Source organism: Salvelinus fontinalis, chromosome 18, assembly GCF_029448725.1.
Source record: "Salvelinus fontinalis isolate EN_2023a chromosome 18, ASM2944872v1, whole genome shotgun sequence".
NCBI lineage: Eukaryota > Metazoa > Chordata > Actinopteri > Salmoniformes > Salmonidae > Salvelinus > Salvelinus fontinalis.
In genome coordinates this window covers 2,323,841-2,347,458 of record NC_074682.1, presented here as the reverse complement: position 1 = coordinate 2,347,458, position 23,618 = coordinate 2,323,841, and the positions used below count along the sequence as shown (strand labels likewise).

The following is a 23,618-nucleotide window of genomic DNA, read 5'->3' as shown; positions in this document are numbered from 1 at the left end:
TAAAAATGGAAGCATTCTAATGAAACTATTTGATTGGGGCATTTATGTGGATATGAGAGAGTGAAAATGCCATGCTACTCACAGAGTGTTTCACTACATCTGCCCAGTCAGGTGCCACGCAGTACTCAGTATTTTCATCCAGCCATCGTGAAAGCTCCTTGATTGCTGGAGCCATAGCACCCCCAAGCTACAGCACAGAGGAATACAGCCCTCAATGAGTTCTTGTACACACACACACACATAGCATAAATGTAAATTATGCATTTGTGCATAATTCAGGCAAACATTAGTTTAGAATTTAAGGCAGTTAACCAGCATGGCTACCACAGCATTCTGCAGCGATACACCATCTCATCTGGTTTGCGCGTAGTGGGACTATAATTTGTTTTTCAACAGGACAATGACCCAACACACATCCAGGCTGTGTAAGGGCTATTTGACCAAGGAGGAGAGTGATGGAGTGCTGCATCAGATGACCTGGCATGCACGATCACCCGACCTCAACCCAATTGAGATGGTTTGGGATGAGGTGGACCGCAGAGTGAAGGAAAAGCAGCCAAGTGCTCAGCATATGTGGGAAGTCCTTCAAGACTGTTGGAAAAGCATTCCAAGTGAAGATGGTTGAGAGAAATACCAAAAGTGTGTAAAGGAGTCATCAATGCAAAGGGTGGCTACTTTGAAAAATCTAAAATATATTTTGATTTGTTTAACAGTTTTTTGGTTACTACATGATTCCATATGTGTCATTTCATTTTTTGGATGTCTTCACTATTATTCTACAATGTATAAAATAGTAAAAATAAAGGAAAAACCCTTCAATGAGTAGGCATGTCCAAACTTTTGACTGGTACTGTATCTATTTCACCGACCCAAAAAATGATCCACCAATCGAACGTATTTTGTTAACATTTTTTTTTTTAAAGTCTCCCCACAATTTGCTGTTTCCATCAGGTACAGTACTCTCATAAAAATGGTGGGATGGAAACATGGTTAATGTCCGTGATGTTATGTGTGCTTGTGCATCAGTGTTCGGTGTGTGCGTTTGAGTCAAAATAGTTACCCTGCGGCCAGTGCTCCTGTGGACCACTGGCACCCTCTCTTCCCCTGTTAGGGAGTTGACATCCAGCTTGGTGGGGTCTTTACAGCGATGCCGCCGCTGCTTGGGCCGCTCCACAAAGCTGTGCAGAATCGCTGAGCCAGGAGACTGAAACCCCAGATTTGGCAAGAAAAGCACACTACTCCAAATGATATTCACTTACTTTAAAACGTACTATAAAACCTTACTTATAAAAACAGCGGGTGAGTTGAACCCTCGTACCAGAAACGTTCTCAAAGTGAACACGTTTTTCAGAAATCACAGTTTCCTCCTGCTCATTCACAGTTTCCTCCTGCTCATTCCCTCTTGATTCCAGGAATCCCTCCAACTGGGATTTCACAAAAGTAAAGGGAATTTGAAGAATGGATAAGATGAATGTGCATGGAGGATCAACTCACCGGTGCGAAAGTGGGCACCTCCATGCTGCAGTTGGGATTCGGTCGCAGCCATTCCATCAAGCCATTGTTGGCAGCCTCTCTGTCGATGGCCACCACCTCTGGCAGGGTGGGGGCGGAGGTTCCCGGGGGGCGCTCCGGTGGGGAGGAGGTGGACGACACTGCAGAATGGCTGGTGACCTGTAGAGGACAAAAACACAAGGAAACAAATAGATGCATTTGATTCCCAACTCAACGCTAGTATGAAGCGCTTGTGATTAGTGTTGCACGGTATAACGAAACTCTGTACTTTTTCGATACCAGAACATGAAAAACGGTTTGGTACTATAATTTGGGTTACTTTCAGTACTTCTGTCAAATGTGTCTCACGCCGTATACTGATTGAGAGGATCAAGTCTGTCTATCAATGCAGCTGATGTCCTAAATAACGCAAGCGTACTGTGCCTCATGCCTGCTCCATTTACTCATTGCTAGAGCAGAGTGTCTAGGCAGCAACATGTTAGCTCTCCACTCAACACACTTGAATCATTTTGAAACTAAAGATACCGGTAGCTTCCAGCTTTGTAGAATAACTTTCTATGCAAGTCACAGCTGAACTGACATCAATTCACAATAAAAAATATAAAAAACACAAAATATGCTGATTTCAAAACTTGTTGTCAACAAAAACGTAATAAATTCACAACGATCTCTCCCTCACATCCAAAGACACTGTAGCAACCCTGACTTATAACCTGTGCTTTTGTGGCACAGTCGATTTCCGCAGGGCTACCGGCAAGAATGTTGAGGGTTCGTGCCGGATTCCCGGCCTGTTGGTGTCAGAAGTGAAACTTGGACACCCAAAAGATGCCCAACATTTGAACAGAGCAATAGCTGAGTTTATATGTCTGGATTAAATGCCATTCTGTGACTATGGCTAATACGCCTTTTTTGCCATGGTATCGTTTTGGTATCAAGTATTGCGATGGTATTGAGTTTCGTGATCCTAAAACTGGTATCGTGACAACGCGACTAGTGATACGCTATCGTTCAACCTTTGTTGCAAATTAATTGCCTCCAAGCACCAAACCACAAGAGACAACTGTATTGTCCTTCCCCCTGAACTTGGTAGGGAGACAGGTCCACAGTAATTATCATCAAAACCAGGTGGTGCAGAAAACTAGTACCATTAAGCGGTCTCTTCTTCTGTTCACAAAACCAAAAGGAGTTTTGACTTGACATACCTGTTTTTCCTGCACATGCATTCCTCTGCTCTTGACAAACCCGATGTCAACCGCCTCCACGTTTCTCCGTCTGCCTCTCCTCCGGCGCATGATTGCGTCGTCACACCTCAGGTTGCCGTTGACAATTTGGCCGGTGACGGGGTGGATGAGACCTGCCTGCAGGATCCCGGCCATGTCCTTCCCCACTGAACCCTGCATGGCGCTCATGGCGGGCAGTTTTCGGGCACCGGAGTGGACCTGGTGACTCATGTGGCCTACAGTGGCTGCCGCGTCGCCCCCAATGCCCAGATCCCCGGCCTTGGAGAGGTCCATGGCCGCCTCCTGCCAGCCTTTGAGCAGCAGCGCCCCGCCTCTGTTCGACACGGTTACAGGCATCTCCTCCCCTGTGTGGCACTGCTTACTGAGCACCTCAGCCTTGTATTCAAACGCACGCCTACCCCGCTTTAGTTCAGGCAAATAGGGCGGCGCCACCAGTCTCTCCTGCAAGAGAGGCAAGGATGTCAACCTCCAGCCTCCCTGGCTGCATTCCCCTGCATCTCTTGACTTGTACTGAACAGGATGGAAATGGAAGAATGGAAAAATATTAACGAATACCGACAATAGACTGGCGAATATCCACAAAAACGTCACAAAAGAAGGATTTCAACAACGATGGTTATGAGGGGACAGAAGATGAACATGGGCTAGTCACCTTGGGAAGGTGGGTTACTACAGGAGGGGCTGGGATGTTGAAGTTGAGGCTCTGGGATGGCTGTACCCTGGCTGAAATGAAGCCAGCCCTCTGGTGCACAATGTTAGGCACACAGGTGTTTGCCAGAGAGCTAGGGGAGTCATACTGCTGGCTGGAAGAGGGCCACTTCCCCTTCAAGATGGCGTGACAGATGCTGTCCAGGCGGTTGATGATCACCCGATCCTGCAACGCAAAGGAGCACAAAAAAGTCCCACGCATTATTCCCCTGGTACTCAGTATTTGGCCTAGCTGCAAAGTCAAAATTGGCTATATCGTGAAAATGTACACTACATTATCATAGGTATGTGGACACGTGCTCGTCGAACGTCTCATTCCAAAACCATTAACATGGAGGTGGTCCCCACTTTGCTGCTATAACAGCCTCCATTCTTCTGGGAAGGCTTTCCACTAGATGTTGGAGCATTGCTGCAGGAACTTGCTCTTGTGGCTGAATGGAAGCATTAGTTATGTCGGGTACTGATGTTGGGCGATTAGGCCTGGCTCACAGTCGGCGTTCCAATTCATCCCAAAGGTGTTCGATGGGGTTGAGGTCAGGGCTCTGTATAGGCCAGTCAAGTTCTTCCACACCGATCTCGACAAACCATTTATGTATGGACCTTGGTTTGGGCACGGGGGCATTGTCATGCTGAAACAGGAAAGGGCCTTCCCTAAACTGTTGCCACAAAGCTGGATGCACAGAATTGTCTAGAATGTCATTGTATGCTGTAGCGTTAAGATTTCCCTCCACTGGAACGAAGGGGCCTAGCCCAAACCATGAATAAAAGCCCCAGACCATAATTCTTCATCCATCAAACTTTACAGTTGGCACTATACATTTGGGCAGGTTGCGTTCTCCAGGCATCCACCAAACCCAGATCAAACTGTCAGATGGTGAAGTGTGAGTCATCACTCCAGAGAATGCTTTTCCACTGCTCCAGAGTCTAACGGCGGCGAGCTTTACACCACTCCAGCTGACGCATGGAATTGCGCTCGGCCATGGAAACCCATTTCATGAAGCACCCGACGAACAATTCTTGTGCTGATGTTGCTTCCAGAGGCAGTTAGGAACTCGGTAGTGAGTGTTGCAACCCAGGACAGACAATTTTTACACGCTACGCACTTCAGCACTCGGCGGTCCGGTTCTGTGAGCTTGTGTGGCTCTAGCAGGGAAGAAATTTGACGAACTGACTTGTTGGAAAGGTGGCTTCCGATGGCTGTGCCATTCTTCTGTAAGGCCACTCTACTGCCAATGTTTGTCAATGGAGATTGTGTGGGTGTGTGCTCGATTTTACACACTTGTCAGCAACGGTGTGGCCGAAATAGCCAAATCTACGAAATTGAATGGGTGTCAGTTTTTGGTCTTAATTAAACATAAGGTTATGGAAATAACCTTGAAAATTAGATTTTGGGAGAGAAATTGTTATACCCTAATCGGATAGTGTCAACCAATTCCCCTGGGCTAACATGAAATGGAAACTTTTCAAGGCAGTTGGCAGGTCAACTCCCCATGTACCATACCTTTGGCCACTCGGAGAAGGAGTAGAGGGCTTTTTCCTGCAGCAGCTGGGCGATGGTGGGCTCCCGCACGTCCTGCAGACTGTCAGGCATCTCACACATGGACATGGGGACTGCAAACTGTGCCACCTCCACATAGCTGTCCACTAGAGAGGCTGTGGAGAGAGACAGTGATTCAGTGCACAACACAAGATCAACTACAGGGCATCTGGAGAAGGTGGTAGAAAGGTCATATTCAATGCTACATGTTTGAAGCCCGCTAAAACCAAAAGCCACAGCATTTTTTTTCTTCTGTTTTTCTGTTATATGAGTCCATCTTAACAGCTGTCTAGCTGTAGGTTACCTAGAGTTTTTCCCATATACATACAGTACCAGTCAAAAGTCTGGCCACACCTACTCATTCCAGGGGTTTTCTTTATTTTTTACTATTTTCTACATTGCAGACATCAACTATGAAATAACACATATGGAATCATGTACTAACCAAAAAAAGTTAAACAAATAAAAATATATTTGAGATTCTTCAAAGCAGTGACCCTTTGCCTTGATGACAGCTTTGCATTCTCTCAACCAGCTTCACGAGGTAGTCACCTGGAATGCATTTCAATTAACACCTTGTTAAAAGTTACATTTGTGGAATTTCTTTCCTTCTTAATGTGTTTGAGCATCATTTGTGTTGTGACAAGGTAGGGGTGGTATACAGAAGATAACCCGATTTGGTTAAAGACTAAGTCCATATTTTGGCAAGAACAGCTCAAATAAGCAAAGAGAAACAGTCCATCATTACTTTAAGACATGAAGGTCAGTCAATGCGGAAAATTTCAAGAACTTTAAGTTTCTTCAAGTACATTCCCAAAAACCAAAAAGCGCTATGATGAAACTGGCTCTCATGAGGACCGCCACATGTTCATTAGAATAACAGCACCTCAGATTGCAGCCCAATTAGGCCTTCATGGTCGATTTGCTGCAAAGAAATCCCTTACTAAACGACACCAATAAGAAGAGACTTGTTTCGGCCAAGATACACAAGCAAAGGACATTAGACAAGTGGAAATCTGTCCTTTGGTATGATGAGTCCAAATTTGATATTTTTGGTTCCAACCGCAATGTCTTTGTGAGACGCACATGTGGTTCCCACCGTGAAGCATGGAGGTGGTAGTGTGATGGTGCTTTGCTGGTGACACTCAGTGATTTTTTTAGAATTCAAGGCACACTTAACTTCTTTGGGGTAGGGGGCAGTATTTTCACATCCGGATGAAAAGCATGCCCAGAGTAAACGGCCTGCTACAAAGCCATAAAAGCTAGAATATGCATATTATTAGTATATTTGGATAGTAAACACTCTGAAGTTTCTAAAACTGTTTGAGTGATGTGTGAGTATAACAGAACTCATCAGGCAGGCAAAAACTTGAGAAAAAATCCAACCAGGAAGTGGGAAATCTGAGGTTGGTTGATTTTCAACTCAGCTCCTATTGAAGATACAGTGGGATATTGGTAATGTTGCACTTCCTAAGGCTTCCACTAGATGTCAACAGTCGTTAGAACCTTGTCTGATGCCTCTACTGTTTAGTGTGGCCGAAGGAAAAAGGAATGAGTCAGGTCTGCCATGAAGTGACCATGCGCGTTCACGTGAGAGCGAGTTCTGTTCCATCGCAATTCTGAAGACACAGGAATACTTCAGTTGGAACATTATTGAAGAATTATGTTAAAAAAATCCTAAAGATTGATTCAATACTTCGTTTGTCATGTTTGTACGGACTGTAATATTACTTTTTTTTTACTTTTTGTCCGTACTTTTTGCTGGACCTGCCCGCGCGTCGTGAGTTTGGAAAGTGTACTGAACGCTAGAACAACAAGGAGGAATTTGGACATAAATGGACATTATCGAACAAAAAAAACATTTATTGTGGAACTGGGATTCCTGGGAGTGCATTCTGATGAAGATCATCAAAGGTAAGTGAATGTTTATATTGTTACTTCTGACTTCTGTTGACTGCATAAAATGGCGGCTATATTTGTGTCTTGATTGGGCTCTGAGCACCGACTCAGATTATTGCATGGTTTGCTTTTTCCGTAAAGCTTTTTTGAATTCTGACACAGCGGTTGCATTAAGGAGAAGTGCATCTAAAATTCAATGCATAACAGTTGTATCTTTTAGCAATGTTTATTATGAGTATTCCTGTAAATTGATGTGGTTCTCTGCAAAATCAAAGGATGTTTTGTGACTTCTGAACATAAGGCGCCAATGTAAACTCAGATTTTTGGATATAAATATGAACTTTACCGAACAAAACATACATGTATCGTGTAACATGAAGTCCTATGAGTGTCATCTGATGAAGACCATCAAAGGTTAGTGATTAATTTTATCTATATTTCTACTTTTTGTGAATCCTCTCTTTGGCTGGAAAAATGGCTGTGTTATTCTGTGAATAGGCACTCACCTAACATAATCGTTTGGTTTGCTTTTGTCATAAAGCCTTTTTGAAATCGGACACTGTGGCTGGATTTACAACAAGTGTATCTTTAAAATGGTGTAAAATACATGTATGTTTGAGGAATTTTAATTATGAGATTTGTTGTTTTGAATTTGGCGCCCTGCACTTTCACTGGCTGTTGAAGAGTTGGGACGCTAACGTCGCACGTACCCTAGAGAGATTAACCATCATGGCTACCACAGCGATACGCCATCCCATCTGGTTTGCCTTACATACCTCCAGGCTGTGTAAGGCATTTCTGACCAAGAAGGAGAGTAAAGAAGTGCTGCATCAGATGAACTGGCCTCCACAATCACCCGACCTCAAACCAATAGATGGTTTGGGATGAGTTGGACCACAGAGTGAAGGAAAAGCAGCCAACAAATACACAGCATATGTGGGAACTCCTTCAAGACTGTTGGAAAAGTATTCCAGGTGAAGCTGGTTGAGAGAATGCCAAGTGTGTGCAAAGCTGTCATCAAGGCAAAGGGTAGCTACTTTGAAGAATGAAAAAATATTTGATTTGTTTAACACTTTTTTGGTTACTATAAGATTCCATATGTGTTATTTCATAGTTTTGATGTCTTCAACACTATTCTACAATGTAGAAAATAGTAAAAAAAAGAAAGAAAAACCCTTGAATGAGTAGGTGTGTCCAAACCTTTGACTGGTACTGTGCGCGTACACACACACAGAACCTTACTTTTGTCCAGGTCATATTACTATTTTGGATGCATGTAAAACTACCTTCATTACCTGGAGTTTGGGGCCTCTCCTCCTTGATCTTGTCCTTCACGTCCAGCAGCACCTCTGTCTGCTCCAGTTTGGGCGTGAGGACAGTGCTGTCAGGCTCCAGTATGTCTGACTTGCTCTCAGAGCTCTCTGGGTCCAGAGGGAACTCAAGTTTGATCTGTGTCACTCCCACCACACGTGGGGACAGTGGTGGCTCAGGCTGGGGCCTGGGGACTGAGGAGGATGGGGGCAGAGTGTCTGTAGCGTCAACAGTGGGGAGTGTGTATTCGCTTAAAGTGCTCTCTGCTTCGGCAGGCCCCTCGAAGTCAGCTTCTGGTTCTACGTCGTACTGCTCCAACGGCCCTGTGAATTGTCCTTCTGGTGCTTTGTCTTTACCGAAGTCTTCCAGAGGCCCATCCACTGATTCCTCCTCCTGGGAATCCATGGGCGATATCTCCAAGGGTTCTTCTACCTGTCCCTCTAGAAGCCCCTCAACTGGCCCTAAGGGCGTGTCCCTTTCTAAAGTCTCTTCTCCTGGCCTCTCTAGAGCCACCTGACATGACTCCACTGGAGAGCCCATTCCCATCCCATAGCAGGGCTCCTCTTGGAGAGTGTCCTCGCATGGTATACATGAGGGGTCCAGGCCCTGCTCCAGCCCCACCAGACTTGGACTGTCCACAGACATCTCCTTGTCAAATTGAAAGGACACATCCCTCTCTGCCTCCCTCTCGTCGGGGCTGGGCATGTGGGCGACAGTGTCCGAGTCACTCAACTTCTCTGGCTGCTCGACATCACCATTGTGGTGGTGGGGGTGCAAGGTCATATGGGACAGCGACAGGTGCGGAGGGGGGATGTAAGAAGGAAGCGGGCTGGCGGAGAGGTTTGTGTGCTCTGCAGCAGGCTCCTCCTCGCTCACGTCAATGTTCTTGAACAGCATGAAACTGGAGGGCAGCGGCTCCCCTGGGCCGCTCCGGGCTGAGGGTATACCTAGGCAGTCGTCAAGCACTCCCCCTGCTCCGTCCTCCCTTCCCCCGTCTCCCGGCTGCTCCTCTGTGTCCAGGAACTCTGTATCAAGGGCTGGTGCCCCCAGGATGGGGTCGGCCTCGTTGAACATGCCCACGACGTCTGCTGTGCCTGTGTGGTCCGTGCTCTCCCAGGGCGCCTGCAGCTCCTGTTCCAGCTCCAGCAAGGGAGCCATAAGGCCATTCTCTTCCGAGGAGCCCACCAGCACGTCGCTGCGAAGCTTGCCTGAGATGATTGGGTCCATGTCAGCCGACTGCTCGCTGGTCAGCTCCGCCTGCACACCATACGAGTTGAGCATGCTCTGGCCGCCCTGCGCTGAGTTGAAGGGGAACCCGTTGAAGGCCTCCTTGGCAGACTTGCCATGGAGGGAATCTGAGGCCAGGCCCTCATGCTGCAGTGATGCCAGTTCCAATGACTCATCCAGAGGGGGGCAAACCAGGAAGCCCTCCCTTGGCCCAGACACCATACCTAGGCTGCCACCAGGGCCCGTGCCCACTATCTCTGGCGGGTGACCGTGGACGTTCGGGTGAGAATGGAAGTGGATCGACGAGGAGGGGATGGCTGGGTGACCGTACTCCGGCGGCTGGGGAGAGTGGCATTGGCCGAGGCCCGTCTCATAGATGCAGCAGGGGTGGTGGTGCGGTGAGGGGGCCATGCCTGCGTGGTGCACACTGGGTTGGTAGCCCTGGTGATTCTCCTTCTGGACGTAGTTGCGATGGGCATCCAGGAAAGATAGCTGCGGGTCATTGAGGATGTAGTAGTCAGTGCGGCTGAGGCCGTGGCGGGCTGCTCCAATCAGGAGGTCGCGGTCATGCTTGCCACACTCCCACCACACAGGCAGGTAGAGGCTAGGCCGACACAGCTGCAGTCGCGAGCCCAGCAGTGGGTGGCGCAGCACCTGCTCCCTGACCTTGCGCAGCAGCTCGATGCGGTAGAGGGTGCGTGCTGCTCGCTCCTCTGTGATGGGCTCCACAAACAGGTTGTGGTCCAGAGGCCCTGACAGACAGAAGGAGGGCTTACTTTCGTATAAACTGTATAATTAAAACCACACCATTGCAATGTCACTACTACAGTATAAATAATACTAATCATGTCAAATCTATCACCATGCTTTTCAAAGCACAGCTAAAATAAGCTAAATAGTGAACTATCCCTTTAAGACACATTCCTTTGGCTGAGACTATTGTTAAAGGTTGAGTAAGTCGTTTTTAGAAGGTTGCAGGACGCATTACTAACCAACAACAGCTGCAAATCCCAATAAAATTACATCACGTAAATACTTTCCTTGCTTTGTCTAACTACACTATCTTGAATATAGCAAATACGTTTTGTGGTTCAGAGTGCAGTATTCATTTAGTTTCATAGCACAAAAGTACACAAGCAAGTTTCTCGCTGGCTTTAGTCAAAGAGTGAGCAAGTGGCAAGTGCAGGGTGGTTGCCAAGAAACACGTGCCACGAAAGGGAGGCAACGTCAGCATAGCACTACAAATCCAATGATTCCATGCTAGATTTGGGATGATCAATTAGCGTGAAAATTGGTCCCTTTCAGCCCGAGTGGTGCAGTGGTCTAAGGCATTGCATCTCAGTGCTAGAGGGGTCACTACAGACCCTGGTTCGATTCCAGGCTGTATCACTACCGGCCGTGATTGGGAGTCCCATAGGGCGGTGCACAATTAGCCCTGCGTCGTCCGGTTTGGGTTTGGCAGGATAGGCAGTCATTGTAAAATAAGCATTTGTTCTTAACTGGCTTGCCTAGTTCAATAAAAAGGTCTAAAAAAGCCAATTTTCAGTTTGCTTCATTTTTTGTGCAGTGCGAACCCAACTCAAACCAGGTACACTTGTCCTTATCCCCACACCACACACTAGACTACTGCAACAACATAAACCCTCACATTGATGCCACAAAAGAGAGAATGTGTGTAGTTTCTGGATATTGATTAGCGATTGTCAAGGACGCACAGAAATTTTAAAGTGTGGAGTTTTTAGTTCAGATTATTTGTTTATAATATGTGATCATCCACTTGGGAGAAAGGCCCACCCACTGGGGAACCAGTCCCAGCCAATCAGAATTGAGTTTTACCCCACAAAATACCTTTATTACAAACAGAAATACTCCTCAGCACTTTAAAATGTTGGACCAGCACTTTACATGTTGCGTTTATATTTTTGTTCAGTGTACATTACGGCAGTCCCTAGGGTGACAAATTCTGGTACTTTCCAAAAACTCTGAGGTTATCCAGAAATCCTGGTTGGAGGATACCTGATTTCCGGTTATTCCCTTCTTATTGCACCTTTAAGGGCAAGCTCTCTTGCTTTACCTCCAATTGAGTCGTTACCTTCGTCCTTCCTGGGGGGCAATCTGCAGGCGCTGCGGCACATGGACACAAAGCTACTGAAGTATCTCTCCAGGCTCTCGTCGGTCTTCCTCTCCAACCGGGCAAAGGAGCGGAAAGGACTCCAGTCGAATGTTTTCTTCTCCAGGTCGTACACCACACCGAACGACGACACGGTGCGGTAGAAATCTGCTTGCTCACGCCGTGTCCACCTGCTCACAAAAACACAGGCCTACCATTAACCTTTGATCAGGGGAACATGCACTGACATGTGACTGCAGTACACGGAAGCCACAAGTCAGTTGTGGGTATCATACACAAAAGCAGTCTGGTTCCAGTAAGACATTTCCCCATTGAAGTCAAATGTCTTAATCCAAATAATTTTACATTAGGTCTTTGACATGCACCATATTTTAGGGGCATAGATAATGAACCAGTCCAATTCTTCCTCTAGCCTAGCAAGTGTTCACAGATCTTGAAGGATATGTTTTGTGAAAGGTAAATAGTGATAGTTCCACCTAGCTTATTGTAGAGCTAGCAGGAGACATCCTCGTATTGATATAACCATGCCTTACATATCGGTAAACATAGAGGGGTGTAAGGAGCTAGGAACCGAAAGGGAAAAGGACAGAGCAGCACATAACGTAGGGGATCAATGACATCACCCACCTTTGCTCTGACATCATCACCCACCTTCTCTGCCACTCCAGGAAGAGAGGGTCAGGTTCGGCGGCGGCCACCGTGCAACGCCTAATCTCCTCTCCCAGCTGCCAGGACATTGTCCCCGGGCCTGCCCCCAGCCCTTCAGGTAGCAGGAAGTCGTGGCGCAGCGGCTCGCGCCGCATGAAGCGCTGGTAGGCCGTGATGAGGCGACGTAGCCTGGCCGTAAGGGCAGGGCCGGCCGGCCACAGAGGGCGACCCTTTAGCTCCATGCCCTCCTGGCCAAAGCTCTCCTGGACCATCTCCACTGAGAGTGTGTCTGCAAAGTAACAGCATCAGATCTATGCTTGTTAATCATATGCTTTTTATGACAAATTCTTACAATTATGTGAAAAATATATTTTGGACAAAATGATATTACCTACCTCGTAGAATAACCCACAAGAACACTTGCAGAAAATGAACTAGGTGGAACTTGGAGTTGGCAAAACCACTATAATCTATATGCACTCACAGATTTCTCCAGTTTGTAAGGTGGTTTTATGCAAAAAGGAAAGTCGAAAGGTAGATGAACACTCACCTTGACCAACACTGTCATGCTTGTCCATTGCATCATTACTGGAGCTGGTTTCATCCTTTTGGAGCAAAAATAGACGATACAACATCACAACAACTCGGCCTTTAAAGATATTAAATAATTGAATCCCATTTTCATTTAGCCGAGTCACTCGAGAGTCCATACCTTATCAACCTTTTCCACTCCTCCCTCCTCCAGATCGCATTCAGGATCGTCTTTCACATCATCACTTTTGCAACCACTAAACATTAACAATCAAGATAAAGACCACAAAGTTAAATCACTTTCTCCATCACCAGACTCAGCATGACCACCCAGGATTTATTCATATATTTAGGGGAACTAGATCGAGGTATTGCAGATACATTCAATTTTGGGGCTTAAAGGCATTGATTGACATTCACATTTGTACACAGCACCTGAGATTTGGTACTGTGGATATTACTGTATGCTGTTATTTTGGGGTCAATCCTTTAAAATGAGACTTGTGCCCTACGGTAAGGCGGGGGCGGTTTCTTGCCTGTCAGTGAGGTCAGCCACCACCTCTCCTCCACTCTGCTCGGCTGAGAGCACCGTGACGTCAGGCATGCCCACCCGCTCCAAGAAGCATAGCTCTGAGTCGGCCCGCATGGCATTGTATCGCTCATAGCCTGAGGACACACAGCAAGAGCGCAGATGGTGATGATGGAAGTGGCTTTAGACTGAAATGTACTATCAATTTTAAATGTATGATCAATTAAATCAATGACCAATAACTGATATACGGTAGGCCAGTAATTACCAATCCTAATCCAAGATTTACAGAGCGAGCTACAGGCTTAAAACCTGACTCAGCCAATCGACTGATCAGGACTTGGACTAGTTGATTCAGGTGTTTTAGTGCTGGAACCAAACTTGCACACCCTGAAATTCTCTCGGACCAAGGTTGATGTAAGATCCTTTGAAATTGATCAAATTAGGGCCTTGATAAGAAGGAGACCCGAGACTAAAGGATTACCGTGTTTGTGCACTCCTAAGAGGAGAGACTTATCCGCCTCTGCATCCCACCAGCCTGCTGGGATCTCGATGTAGTCAATATCAGGCAGTGCCACCTCCAGTTTACTGCACAGATTACACACACAAACAAATCAGCCATTTACTTTGGGCTGGTTTCCCGGACAAGATTGTCCTACTTCTGGATTAAAAAGCATGCTCAATGGAGAATCTGCAATGAAAGTGCTTTTGAGTACAGGAATAGGCATGATCTGTGTTCAAGGAACTAGCCCTTCATGTATCAACAAGTTCATCAGTGTATATAGTAAGTGGCATGATTAATGGGTGCCCTCATGGTGCCCACTCTGTACCTGGCATTGATGCCCTCCAGGAACTGAGCAGCAGTTTCTCCCAGGACCTCCGCCTTGAGGTAGTACAGCATCCTCACCCTCAGAAGTACCCTTGGCACAACACATAACACAACACATGGACCACTCGTTCGTCGTTCTGTTATTGGACACAGCAACTGTTTTACCAGGAGCAAAGTTTGCACCAGTTTTTTCAGGAAGAGAAAACACACAAAGCTAAAACATAAAACTTAAAAAAGGAGCAAATGCAAAATAAATCTGCCACAAAAAGTAAATGTAGCATAAAACTCCCTTGGCCTCAGCACTTGAAATCATAATTTCAAACCATCTAGATGGTGTATGTTTCTTTTCAAGCTAGACTTTGTAGATTTAGAAACCTTAGGAATCCTATTAGTCAGAGGAGAACATGACGAGGTTCACCTACAGCTGAAGGTGAATCGTGAGTAATGGAAGACTCACTTGTTGCAGTGCTGCTTGAGGTGTTTCTTGTAGCTGTCGTCCTGTAGCACTACCTCTGGGTTGCAGTTGACAAGCCAGTCTGCATGCTTCATCTCGGGCACGCTCAGCTGGTTCTTTAGCTTCTTACCCTTGCGTCCCCTGGGCACTGGGGCCGACAGGCCTGCTTGTGGAAAGGTAGGGTTTGAGAGCAATACCAAGCAATCATCTTACATCTAGCAATCGTCAGTAGCACACCAGTCCACATTAAAGCACATATTTGGGGATTAGAGTCGAAGCTACGGCTACAGTTATTTGGAGTCATCAAAGCACTCAAATTAACAAAAGCTAAGATTGATTTTTTTCTCCACTTCATTGTTAAGGGATAGATAGAGTCGATACAAGATGCTGAGCAATGATTCAAGCCCTCAGGGGCCATTCAGTCAGGAATCTGCTTTATAGACCACAATGAGAAACTCTGGCACTACGAGTTGCTTTTTAGACCTTGATTATTAATTTGAGTGTTGTCAACATAAACTAGCCATTTTGCCAGTCCTCTTTCCTCCACACGGCCATATGAGTGAATGGCAGCTTGTTTGGAGGGGATGTAAGTGAATCTCTCACCAGAATGGTTCTGCAGGTCTTGTTTATGGCCATCCTTGGCAGGTGTGATGAGGTCCCAGATAAAGCTCTTGATCTTGTCATCGCCCATGTAGTGACGCACGCAGTAGACCAGCAGTGCCCGGCACAGCACCTCCATGTCACGCTCACCCAGTTGCCACTTGAAGCGCCCATGGGTCAGGATGTCCTTCCAGCGACCCCAGCTGTGTGGACACACGCAGAGAGATGGAGCGGGTGTCATGAGCACAGATACACCACAAAAAAGTGTCCGAGTCACCGGGATACAATAAATAAAACTGTACACTAATGTAGCTTACTGCATGAGGCTCTCATCGAGTCCCCACCTCTCCTTGAATACCCCCAGCCAGTGCCACATACAGTTGCAGCCAAACATATTGGCACCCTTGCACTTTTCTTAAAGAATTCCATATTTCTTAAAATAAATAAAAAATTGCTTACAATTTTACTTTTGAAAATAAAGACAAATGGACAAAATTACTGGCACCCCGGAGCTAGTACTTGGCTGCAGAGCCTGCGTTTTTGGCCCACTTTTAAGCAGCAAAACTGCTCTAATTCGTCAATGTTTGAGAGGTGCCCTCCACTAACCAGCTCTTGCCATAGGTTATGGATGTGAGTCAGATCTGGACTCGTCGCTGGACACTCAAGAACGGTCCAGTGCCTCTTTTTGAACCATTCAAGTGTGCTTCTGATGTGTGTTTAGTTTGTTTCGTCCTGCTGGAAGACCAACCTTCAACAGAGACCCAGAGACCTATAATTTCTGGGTAACAATTAAGTACCTTACTGATTATTTTCAATTAAAATGGTCTAAAAGAAACAAAAACAATTCTCGAGCAAGAACTTTGCTAAGACTGTCTGGATGTGGTCTGAGTGGGGAGGGGAAAACTGAAAACGACCCGTTATTGGCAGAGTGGTTTGGAACCCTCTTTTCGATGGGCCAAAACTTCATCCCACCAAAACAGGCTGAAATTTCAGGTGGTCTTTTCTAACAGCTCTTACAATAAAAGAGCTGGAAAAACAGATTTAAAAACACGTTTTTGACTGCACTGGGCCTTTAAAAAAAAAGTGCAGGGGTGCCAATATATTTGGCAGGGACTGTATTTGATGTATTCCACAACTAGCACACCTGATTCAACTAATGAGGGGCTTGGTGATTAGTTGACCAATTGAATCAGTTGTGCTAGTCCCGGAATATGTCAAATAAATGGTACTGGCTGGGGGTTACTCAAGGAGATGATTGGGAAACACTGGCCCACTAACTCCGCAGTAGCCAGTAAGAGTGCTTACTAAGGTACAATTTGAGGGTACTTAAGCCAGTGAGAGAGCACTTACATTTCACAATTATTACAGTATGGCACAATGAAAGTGTGACTGGGAAATGTTAGATGTGATAAAATAACCCGAATATGAGCAGGTTTTTCTCAACGCGGAAGCAGTCGGCACGGAGGTAGCGTCTGCTCCTCTCGCTGAAGCGGCGGGTGCGACAGGGCCTCTCTTCTGAGTCGCTGTCCAGCTCAGAGAACTCCATCAGCTCGTCGTCTTCGAACGAGTTGTAGTGACGAGTCTGCTTCCTCACACGAGGCGTATCAATCACCAGGCTCTCCTGTGAGGGAGAGGGAGTGGTAGTTCATATTCTGGCTTTATTGAAGGATTTATGGACACACGGTTCATCGAGCCATACAGACATTATATGAACCCATGCACAGCACACATACTGTGTACGGATGCCAAACAAATCCATGCGCAGAAAAGTCAAGATGTAGGCCTATAGATAAGTGTACAAACACTGCTAAAACCACATACTCAGGCCCCCAAAAATTACAGTTGAAGTCGGAAGATTACATACACTTAGGTTGGAGTCATTAAAACTCATTTTTCAACCAATTTCTTGTTAACAAACTATAGTTTTGGCGAGTCGGTTAGGACATCGACTTTGTGGATGACAAGTAATTTTTCCAACAATTGTTTACAGACAGATTATTTCACTTATCATTCACTGTATCATAATTCAAGTGGGTCAGAAGTTTACATACACTAAGTTCACTGTGCCTTTAAACAGCTTGGAAAATTCCAGAACATGATGTCATGGGCTTTAGAAGCTTGTGATAGCTTCTAACCTCCAAATGAGCTTCAATGCCATACAACACTCCTTCCGTGGCCTCCAACTGCTCTTAAATGCTAGTAAAACCAAATGCATGCTTTTCAACCGTTCGCTGCCTGCACCCTGCCCGACTAGCATCACCACCCTGGACGGTTCCGACCTAGAATATGTGGACATCTATAAGTACCTAGGTGTCTGGCTAGACTGCAAACTCTCCTTCCAGACTCATATCAAACATCTCCAATCCAAAATCAAATCTAGAATCGGCTTTCTATTCCGCAACAAAGCCTCCTTCACTCACGCCGCCAAACTTACCCTAGTAAAACTGACTATCCTACCGATCCTTGACTTTGGCGATGTCATCTACAAAATAGCTTCCAATACTCTACTTAGCAAACTGGATGCAGTTTATCACAGTGCCATCCGTTTTGTTACTAAAGCACCTTATACGACCCACCACTGCGACCTGTATGCCCTAGTCGGCTGGCCCTCGCTACATGTTCGTCGTCAGACCCACTGGCTCCAGGTCATCTACAAGGCTATGCTAGGTAAAGTGCCGCCTTATCTCAGTTCACTGGTCACGATGGCTACACCCACCCGTAGCACGCGCTCCAGCAGGTGTATCTCACTGATCATCCCTAAAGCCAAAACCTCATTTGGACGCCTTTCCTTCCAGTTCTCTGCTGCCTGCGACTGGAACGAATTGCAAAAATCTCTGAAGTTGGAGACTTTTATCTCCCTCAACTTTAAAAATCTGCTATCCGAGCAGCTAACCGATCGCTGCAGCTGTACATAGTCCATCTGTAAACTACCCACCCAATTTACCTACCTCACCCCCATACTGCTTTTATTTATTTACTTTTCTGCTCTTTTGCACACCAGTATCTCTTCTTGCACATGATCATCTGATGATTTATCACTCCAGTGTTAATCTGCTAAATTGTAATTATTCGATTTATTGCCTACCTCATGCCTTTTGCACACATTGTATATAGATTATCTTTTTCCTACCATGTTATTGACTTGTTTATTGTTTACTCCATGTGTAACTCTGTGTTGTTGTCTGTTCACACTGCTATGCTTTATCTTGGCCAGGTCGCAGTTGCAAATGAGAACTTGTTCTCAACTAGCCTACCTGGTTAAATAAAGGTGAAATATATATATTTTTTTTTAAATAGCCTAATTAACATCATTTGAGTCAATTGGAGGTGTACCTGTGGATGTATTTCAAGGCCTACCTTCAAACTCAGTGCCTCTTTGCGTGACATCATGGGAAAATCAAAATAAATCAGCCAAGACATCAGCAAAAAAATTGTAGACCTCCACAATTCTGGTTCATCCTTGGGAGCAATTTCCAAACGCCTGTTCATCTCTACTAACAATAGTGTGCACGTATAAACACCATGGGACCACGCAGCCGTCATACCGCTCTGGAAGGAGACGTATTCTGTCTCCTAGAGATTAATGTGCTTTGGTGCGAAAAGTGCAAATCAATATCAGAACAACAGCAAAGGACCTTGTGAAGATACTGGAGGAAACAGTTAGAAAGTATCTATATCCACAATAAAACGAGTCCTATATCGACATAACCTGAAAGACCGCTCAGCAAGGAAGAAGCCACTGCTCCAAAACCGCCATAAAAAAGCCAGACTATGGTTTGCAACTGCACATTTTGTACAAAGATTGTACATTTTGGAGAAATGTCCTCTGGTCTGATGAAACAAAAATATAACTGTTTGGCCATAATGACCATCTGGAGGAAAAGGGAAAAAGAGGAAAAAGGGAGATGCTTGCAAGCTGAAGAACGGAGGTGGCAGCATCATGTTGTGATGGTGCTTTGCTGCAGGAGGGACTGGTGCACTTCACAAAATAGAAAATGATGTGGATATATTGAAGCAACATCTCAAGACCTCAGTCTTGGACAAATGGACAATGACCCCAAGCATACTTCCAAAGTTGTGGCAAAATGGCTTAAGGACAACAAAGTCAAGGTATGGAGTCGCCATCACAAAGCCCTGACCTCATTCATATAGAAAATTTGTGGGCAGAACTAAAAGAGCGGGTGCGAGCAAGGCGGCCTACAAACCTGATTCAGTTACAACAGCTCTGTCAGGAGGAATGTGCCAACTTATTGTGGGAAGGTTGTAGAAGGATACCCAAAACATTTGACCCAAGTTAAACAATTTAAAGGAAATGCTAGCAAATACTAATTGAGTGTATCTAAACTTCTGACCCACTGGGAATGTGATGAAATAAATAAAAAATGAAATAAAATAATTCTCTATTATTATTCTGACATTTCACATACTTAAAAATAAAGTGGTGATCCTAACTGACCTAAAACAGGGAATTTTTACTAGGATTAAAAGTCAGGAATTGTGAAAAACAGTTTAAATGTATTTGGCTAAGGTGTACGTAAACTTCCGACGTCAACCCCCCCCGGGCACAAAATTCATACGCAACACACACACGCACCACACACAGCAAGCTGTAATATACACCAAACAGAATTAATTTAACTGCAGCCTCTCCTCCTCCCTCTGCTTCGCATGCTGTTTTTCCCTCTCTCATTAAAGCAACACATCTGTTCAACAGAGTGACAAGTACCAGATATTTAAACTGTTTCGCTTCCCCTTTCTTTCCTAGCCCCCATTCAGAGTGATCTGCAGGGACATGCGGGACCGGCTTTTTCTGGAGTCCCTCCAACACCATGGAGCGGCTACACCCTGGTCAGGGATAACCGGTAGCCCCATAGTGCCCTTCCCTAGTTCCCCTCCCTCCCCCTTACCTTCTCTGCTTTGGAGTCAATCTCCAGCTCGGTTATTTTGGCCCATTTCTGCCAGAAGTTGGGATCGTCCAGGGAAATGTCAGTTCTGTTTCCAGAAGACACAAAGCTGGCCTGGAAATGACAAGGAAAACAAAAGCGTGCACACACATCAACCTGACTGGATCTATGCGAGTAACATACACAGATATGCTGAGAAAGCTGATAAGGCGTGAAATCAGACCTTGGTTAGAGTTGCATCTCCCTTTCACCACCCACTCTGAGTGTAAAGCAGGCGAAACTGAAACTTGTGGTGACTGGCTAACATGTCCTTCTTCCGATAGTTACAGACTACCTGGATTGTGATAGTTTTAGGATGAAGGTTTAATCTATAAGGGAGGGGTAGAGTTTACCTTGGCAAAGGAAAAGCCCTTGACACTCAAACTTGAATTTCCCCATTGTAGTTGAGCACAATGTAATCAAATCTCAAACCATCACCATCCAGTAAAGTGAAAGACCAAGGCTGAAGGGTAAGGTTTATAATTGAGTTACCCTTGGCAAATGTGGAGCTCTGTCAGGATGATGATGGTCAAGATATGGGTCAGAGGTTAATGGTCTGAGGTATAAGGGTTTACCTTGACAATCGTGGAGCCCTTACCCTCTGTCTGGATGGTGATGTTCTGGGTATTAGTCAGGGGTTAGAGGTCAGAGGTATAAAAGTTGGGGTTTACTTTGGCGAAGCCCTTGCCTACCGTCTTGATATTGACAGTCTGGATATTAGCGTCAGGGGTTAGAGGTCAGGGATATAAGGATCAGTGTTAACCTTGGCGAAGGTGGAGCCCTTGGCCTCTGTCTCGATGGTGATAGTTTGGGTGCGGCGCTGCAAGATCTGGTCGATGTCCTCCTCACAAAACTTGGAGCCCTCGTCCTCCTCATCCATCAGTGCGCCATACGCCCCCTTCTTCAGCAGGTCCTCCACCTCAATCTTGGTCATCTGCTGCGCCTTTAGGACACCATGCCCCCCCGTTAGTTAGGCAACCATAGCAACAGCTCTCAGATCAGCTGGACCCAATTACAGATCAGGGATGGGGTCAATTCCATTTCAATTCAGTCATTCAACTGAACAAAACTCAAATACTCCTTAATGTTTTTCAATTACAAAAAGTGGAATAGGTTTTAAATATACTTCAGTACATTTAATTGCTAAAATTTACTTAAGTATCAAAAGTAAAAATATTAATAATTTCACATTCCTTACATTAAACAAACCAGAAGGCACAATTTTCTTGTTTTTAAAATTTACGGATAGCCAGGGGCACACTCCAACACTCAGACATTATTTACAAACGAAGCATTTGTGCTTAGTGAGTCTGCCAGATAAGAGGCAGTAGGGATGACCACGGGATGTTCTCAATGTGTGTGAATTGGACTATTTCCCTGTCCTGCAAAGCATTCGAAATGTAACGAGTACTTTTGGGTGTCAGGGAAAACGTATGGAGTAAAAGTACACTACATTTAGGAATGTAGTGAAATAAAAGTTGTCAAAAATATAAATAGTAAAGTACAGATACCCCAAAAAACTACTTTAGTATTTTAACTTTAGGGATAGGGGGCAGCATTTTCACTTTGGATGAATAGCATGCCCAGAGTGAACTGCCTCCTACTCTGTCCCAGATGCTAATATATGCATATTATTATTACTATTGGATAGAAAACACTCTGAAGTTTCTAAAACTGTTTGAACGATGTCTGTGAGTATAACAGATCTCATATGGCAGGCAAAAACCTGAGAAAAAAATCCAAACAGGAAGTGGGAATTCTGAGGCTGGTCGATTTTCAACCAAGATCCTATTGAAATCACAGCGAGATATGGATGATTTTGCACTTCCTACGGCTTCCACTAGATGTCAACAGTCTGTAGAACCTTGTCTGATGCCTCTACTGTGAAGAGGGGCCGAATGAGAGGGGAATTAGTCAAGTCTGCCATGACCTGACCATTCTTTGACCATGCGCGTTCACATGAGAGGGAGCTGTTCCATCGATCATCTGAAGTCAATGTAATTCTCCGGTTGGAACGTTATTCAAGATTTATGTTAAAAACGTTCTAAAGATTGATTCAATACTTCGTTTGACATGTTTCAACTGACTGTTACGGAACTTTTGGACATTGTCAGCTTTTAGTGAACGCGCTTCCTGATGTTGGATTTGTTTACCAAACACGCTAACAAAAATAGCTATTTGGACATAAATTATGGACATTACCGAACAAAACTAACATTTCTTGTGGAAGTGGGAGTGCATTCCGACGAAGATCAGCAAAAGTAAGTGAAGATTTATAATGCTTTTTATGAGTTTTGTTGACTGCACAATTTGGCGGGTACCTGTATGGCTTGCTTTTGTGGCTGAACGCTGTTTTCAGATGATTGAATATTGTGTTTTGCCGTAAAGCTTTTTTTTTTTTAAATCTGACAGCGGTTGCATTAAGAACAAGTGTATCTTTAATCCTATGTAAAACATGTATCTTTCATCAAAGTTTATGATGAGTATTTTCTGTTATTTGACGTGGCTCTCTGCAATTTCTCCGGATATTTTGGAGGACTTTCTGAACATGAGGTTTTTGGATATAAATATGAACTTAATCGAACAAGACATATGTATTGTGTAACATGAAGTCCTATGAGTGTCATCCGATGAAGATCATCAAAGGTTAGTGATTAATTGTATCTCTTTGGCTGGAAAAATGGCAGAATTTTTCTGTGAGTTGGTGGTGACCTAACATAATCATTTGTGGTGCTTTGAATTTGGCGCCCTACACTTTCACTGGCTGTTGTCATATCATCCCGTCAACGGGATTGCAGCCATAAGAAGTTGAGGCACATTTGGTTTATTTGAAAATAATTTTTTGTTCATGACGAGTTGATAAAGTATTGTCGAAAGTACGTAGGCAATATTATTTACTGTGTCGATAGCAGAGTAGGCTAGTGTACAATAACGTAATTTAATGTGCTCGTATTATTTATTTAACCGATTAATTAAATTGTAAATGAGAATACACACGTGGTGCTATAGGATATAAATATTTTACATTGTAATACATTACCCCTACATGCCATTGGGTGATGGAGCTATGGGTTTATTTTTCAACTGTCACTAGGTCGACACATTCACACTCAAACTGAATCGGGGATGCATAAATACTTTTCACTGAAGGGAAACGCGGTACAACATGCAACTTCGATCGAAGACCTAAAATCATGCCTGACAAAATCACAACGGTATCCTAATCTAGTGTGGATACAGTTGTAGCCTATTCTACAACAATGTAACTATGTGCTAGTATTATTTATATAATTGATCAATTAAATTGTAAATGTGGAAGGGTACGCTACTTCATTCAATGATCACGGTATTGTACAAGGTAGATCCAGGAGTAGTCTATAGTCCTCAATAATAATGAAATTGAATGTGCTATAGTAACATTTATTTAATTGATGAATACAATTGTAAATAGGGATGGGTAGGCTACTTCATTCAGTGAATACTCAATGTATTGCTATCTGGGAGTATGCTAATGACAG

At 44.8% G+C, this 23,618-nt stretch overlaps 1 protein-coding gene across 1 annotated transcript in view; it reads right to left on the bottom strand.

Annotated features, from left to right (window-relative positions):
- The window catches only part of LOC129814813 (chromodomain-helicase-DNA-binding protein 6-like), a 95,066-nt gene that overhangs the window by 6,331 nt on the left and 65,117 nt on the right, over positions 1-23,618 (bottom strand). The window contains 19 exon segments of the mRNA XM_055867853.1: positions 83-187; positions 1,061-1,204; positions 1,495-1,671; positions 2,715-3,263; positions 3,406-3,627; positions 4,963-5,114; positions 8,193-10,187; positions 11,528-11,736; positions 12,194-12,503; positions 12,765-12,819; positions 12,927-13,002; positions 13,282-13,411; positions 13,759-13,862; positions 14,105-14,194; positions 14,561-14,720; positions 15,161-15,360; positions 16,576-16,778; positions 20,065-20,175; positions 20,864-21,043. Of these exon segments, the coding sequence (XP_055723828.1) occupies positions 83-187; positions 1,061-1,204; positions 1,495-1,671; positions 2,715-3,263; positions 3,406-3,627; positions 4,963-5,114; positions 8,193-10,187; positions 11,528-11,736; positions 12,194-12,503; positions 12,765-12,819; positions 12,927-13,002; positions 13,282-13,411; positions 13,759-13,862; positions 14,105-14,194; positions 14,561-14,720; positions 15,161-15,360; positions 16,576-16,778; positions 20,065-20,175; positions 20,864-21,043 (5,172 nt within the window).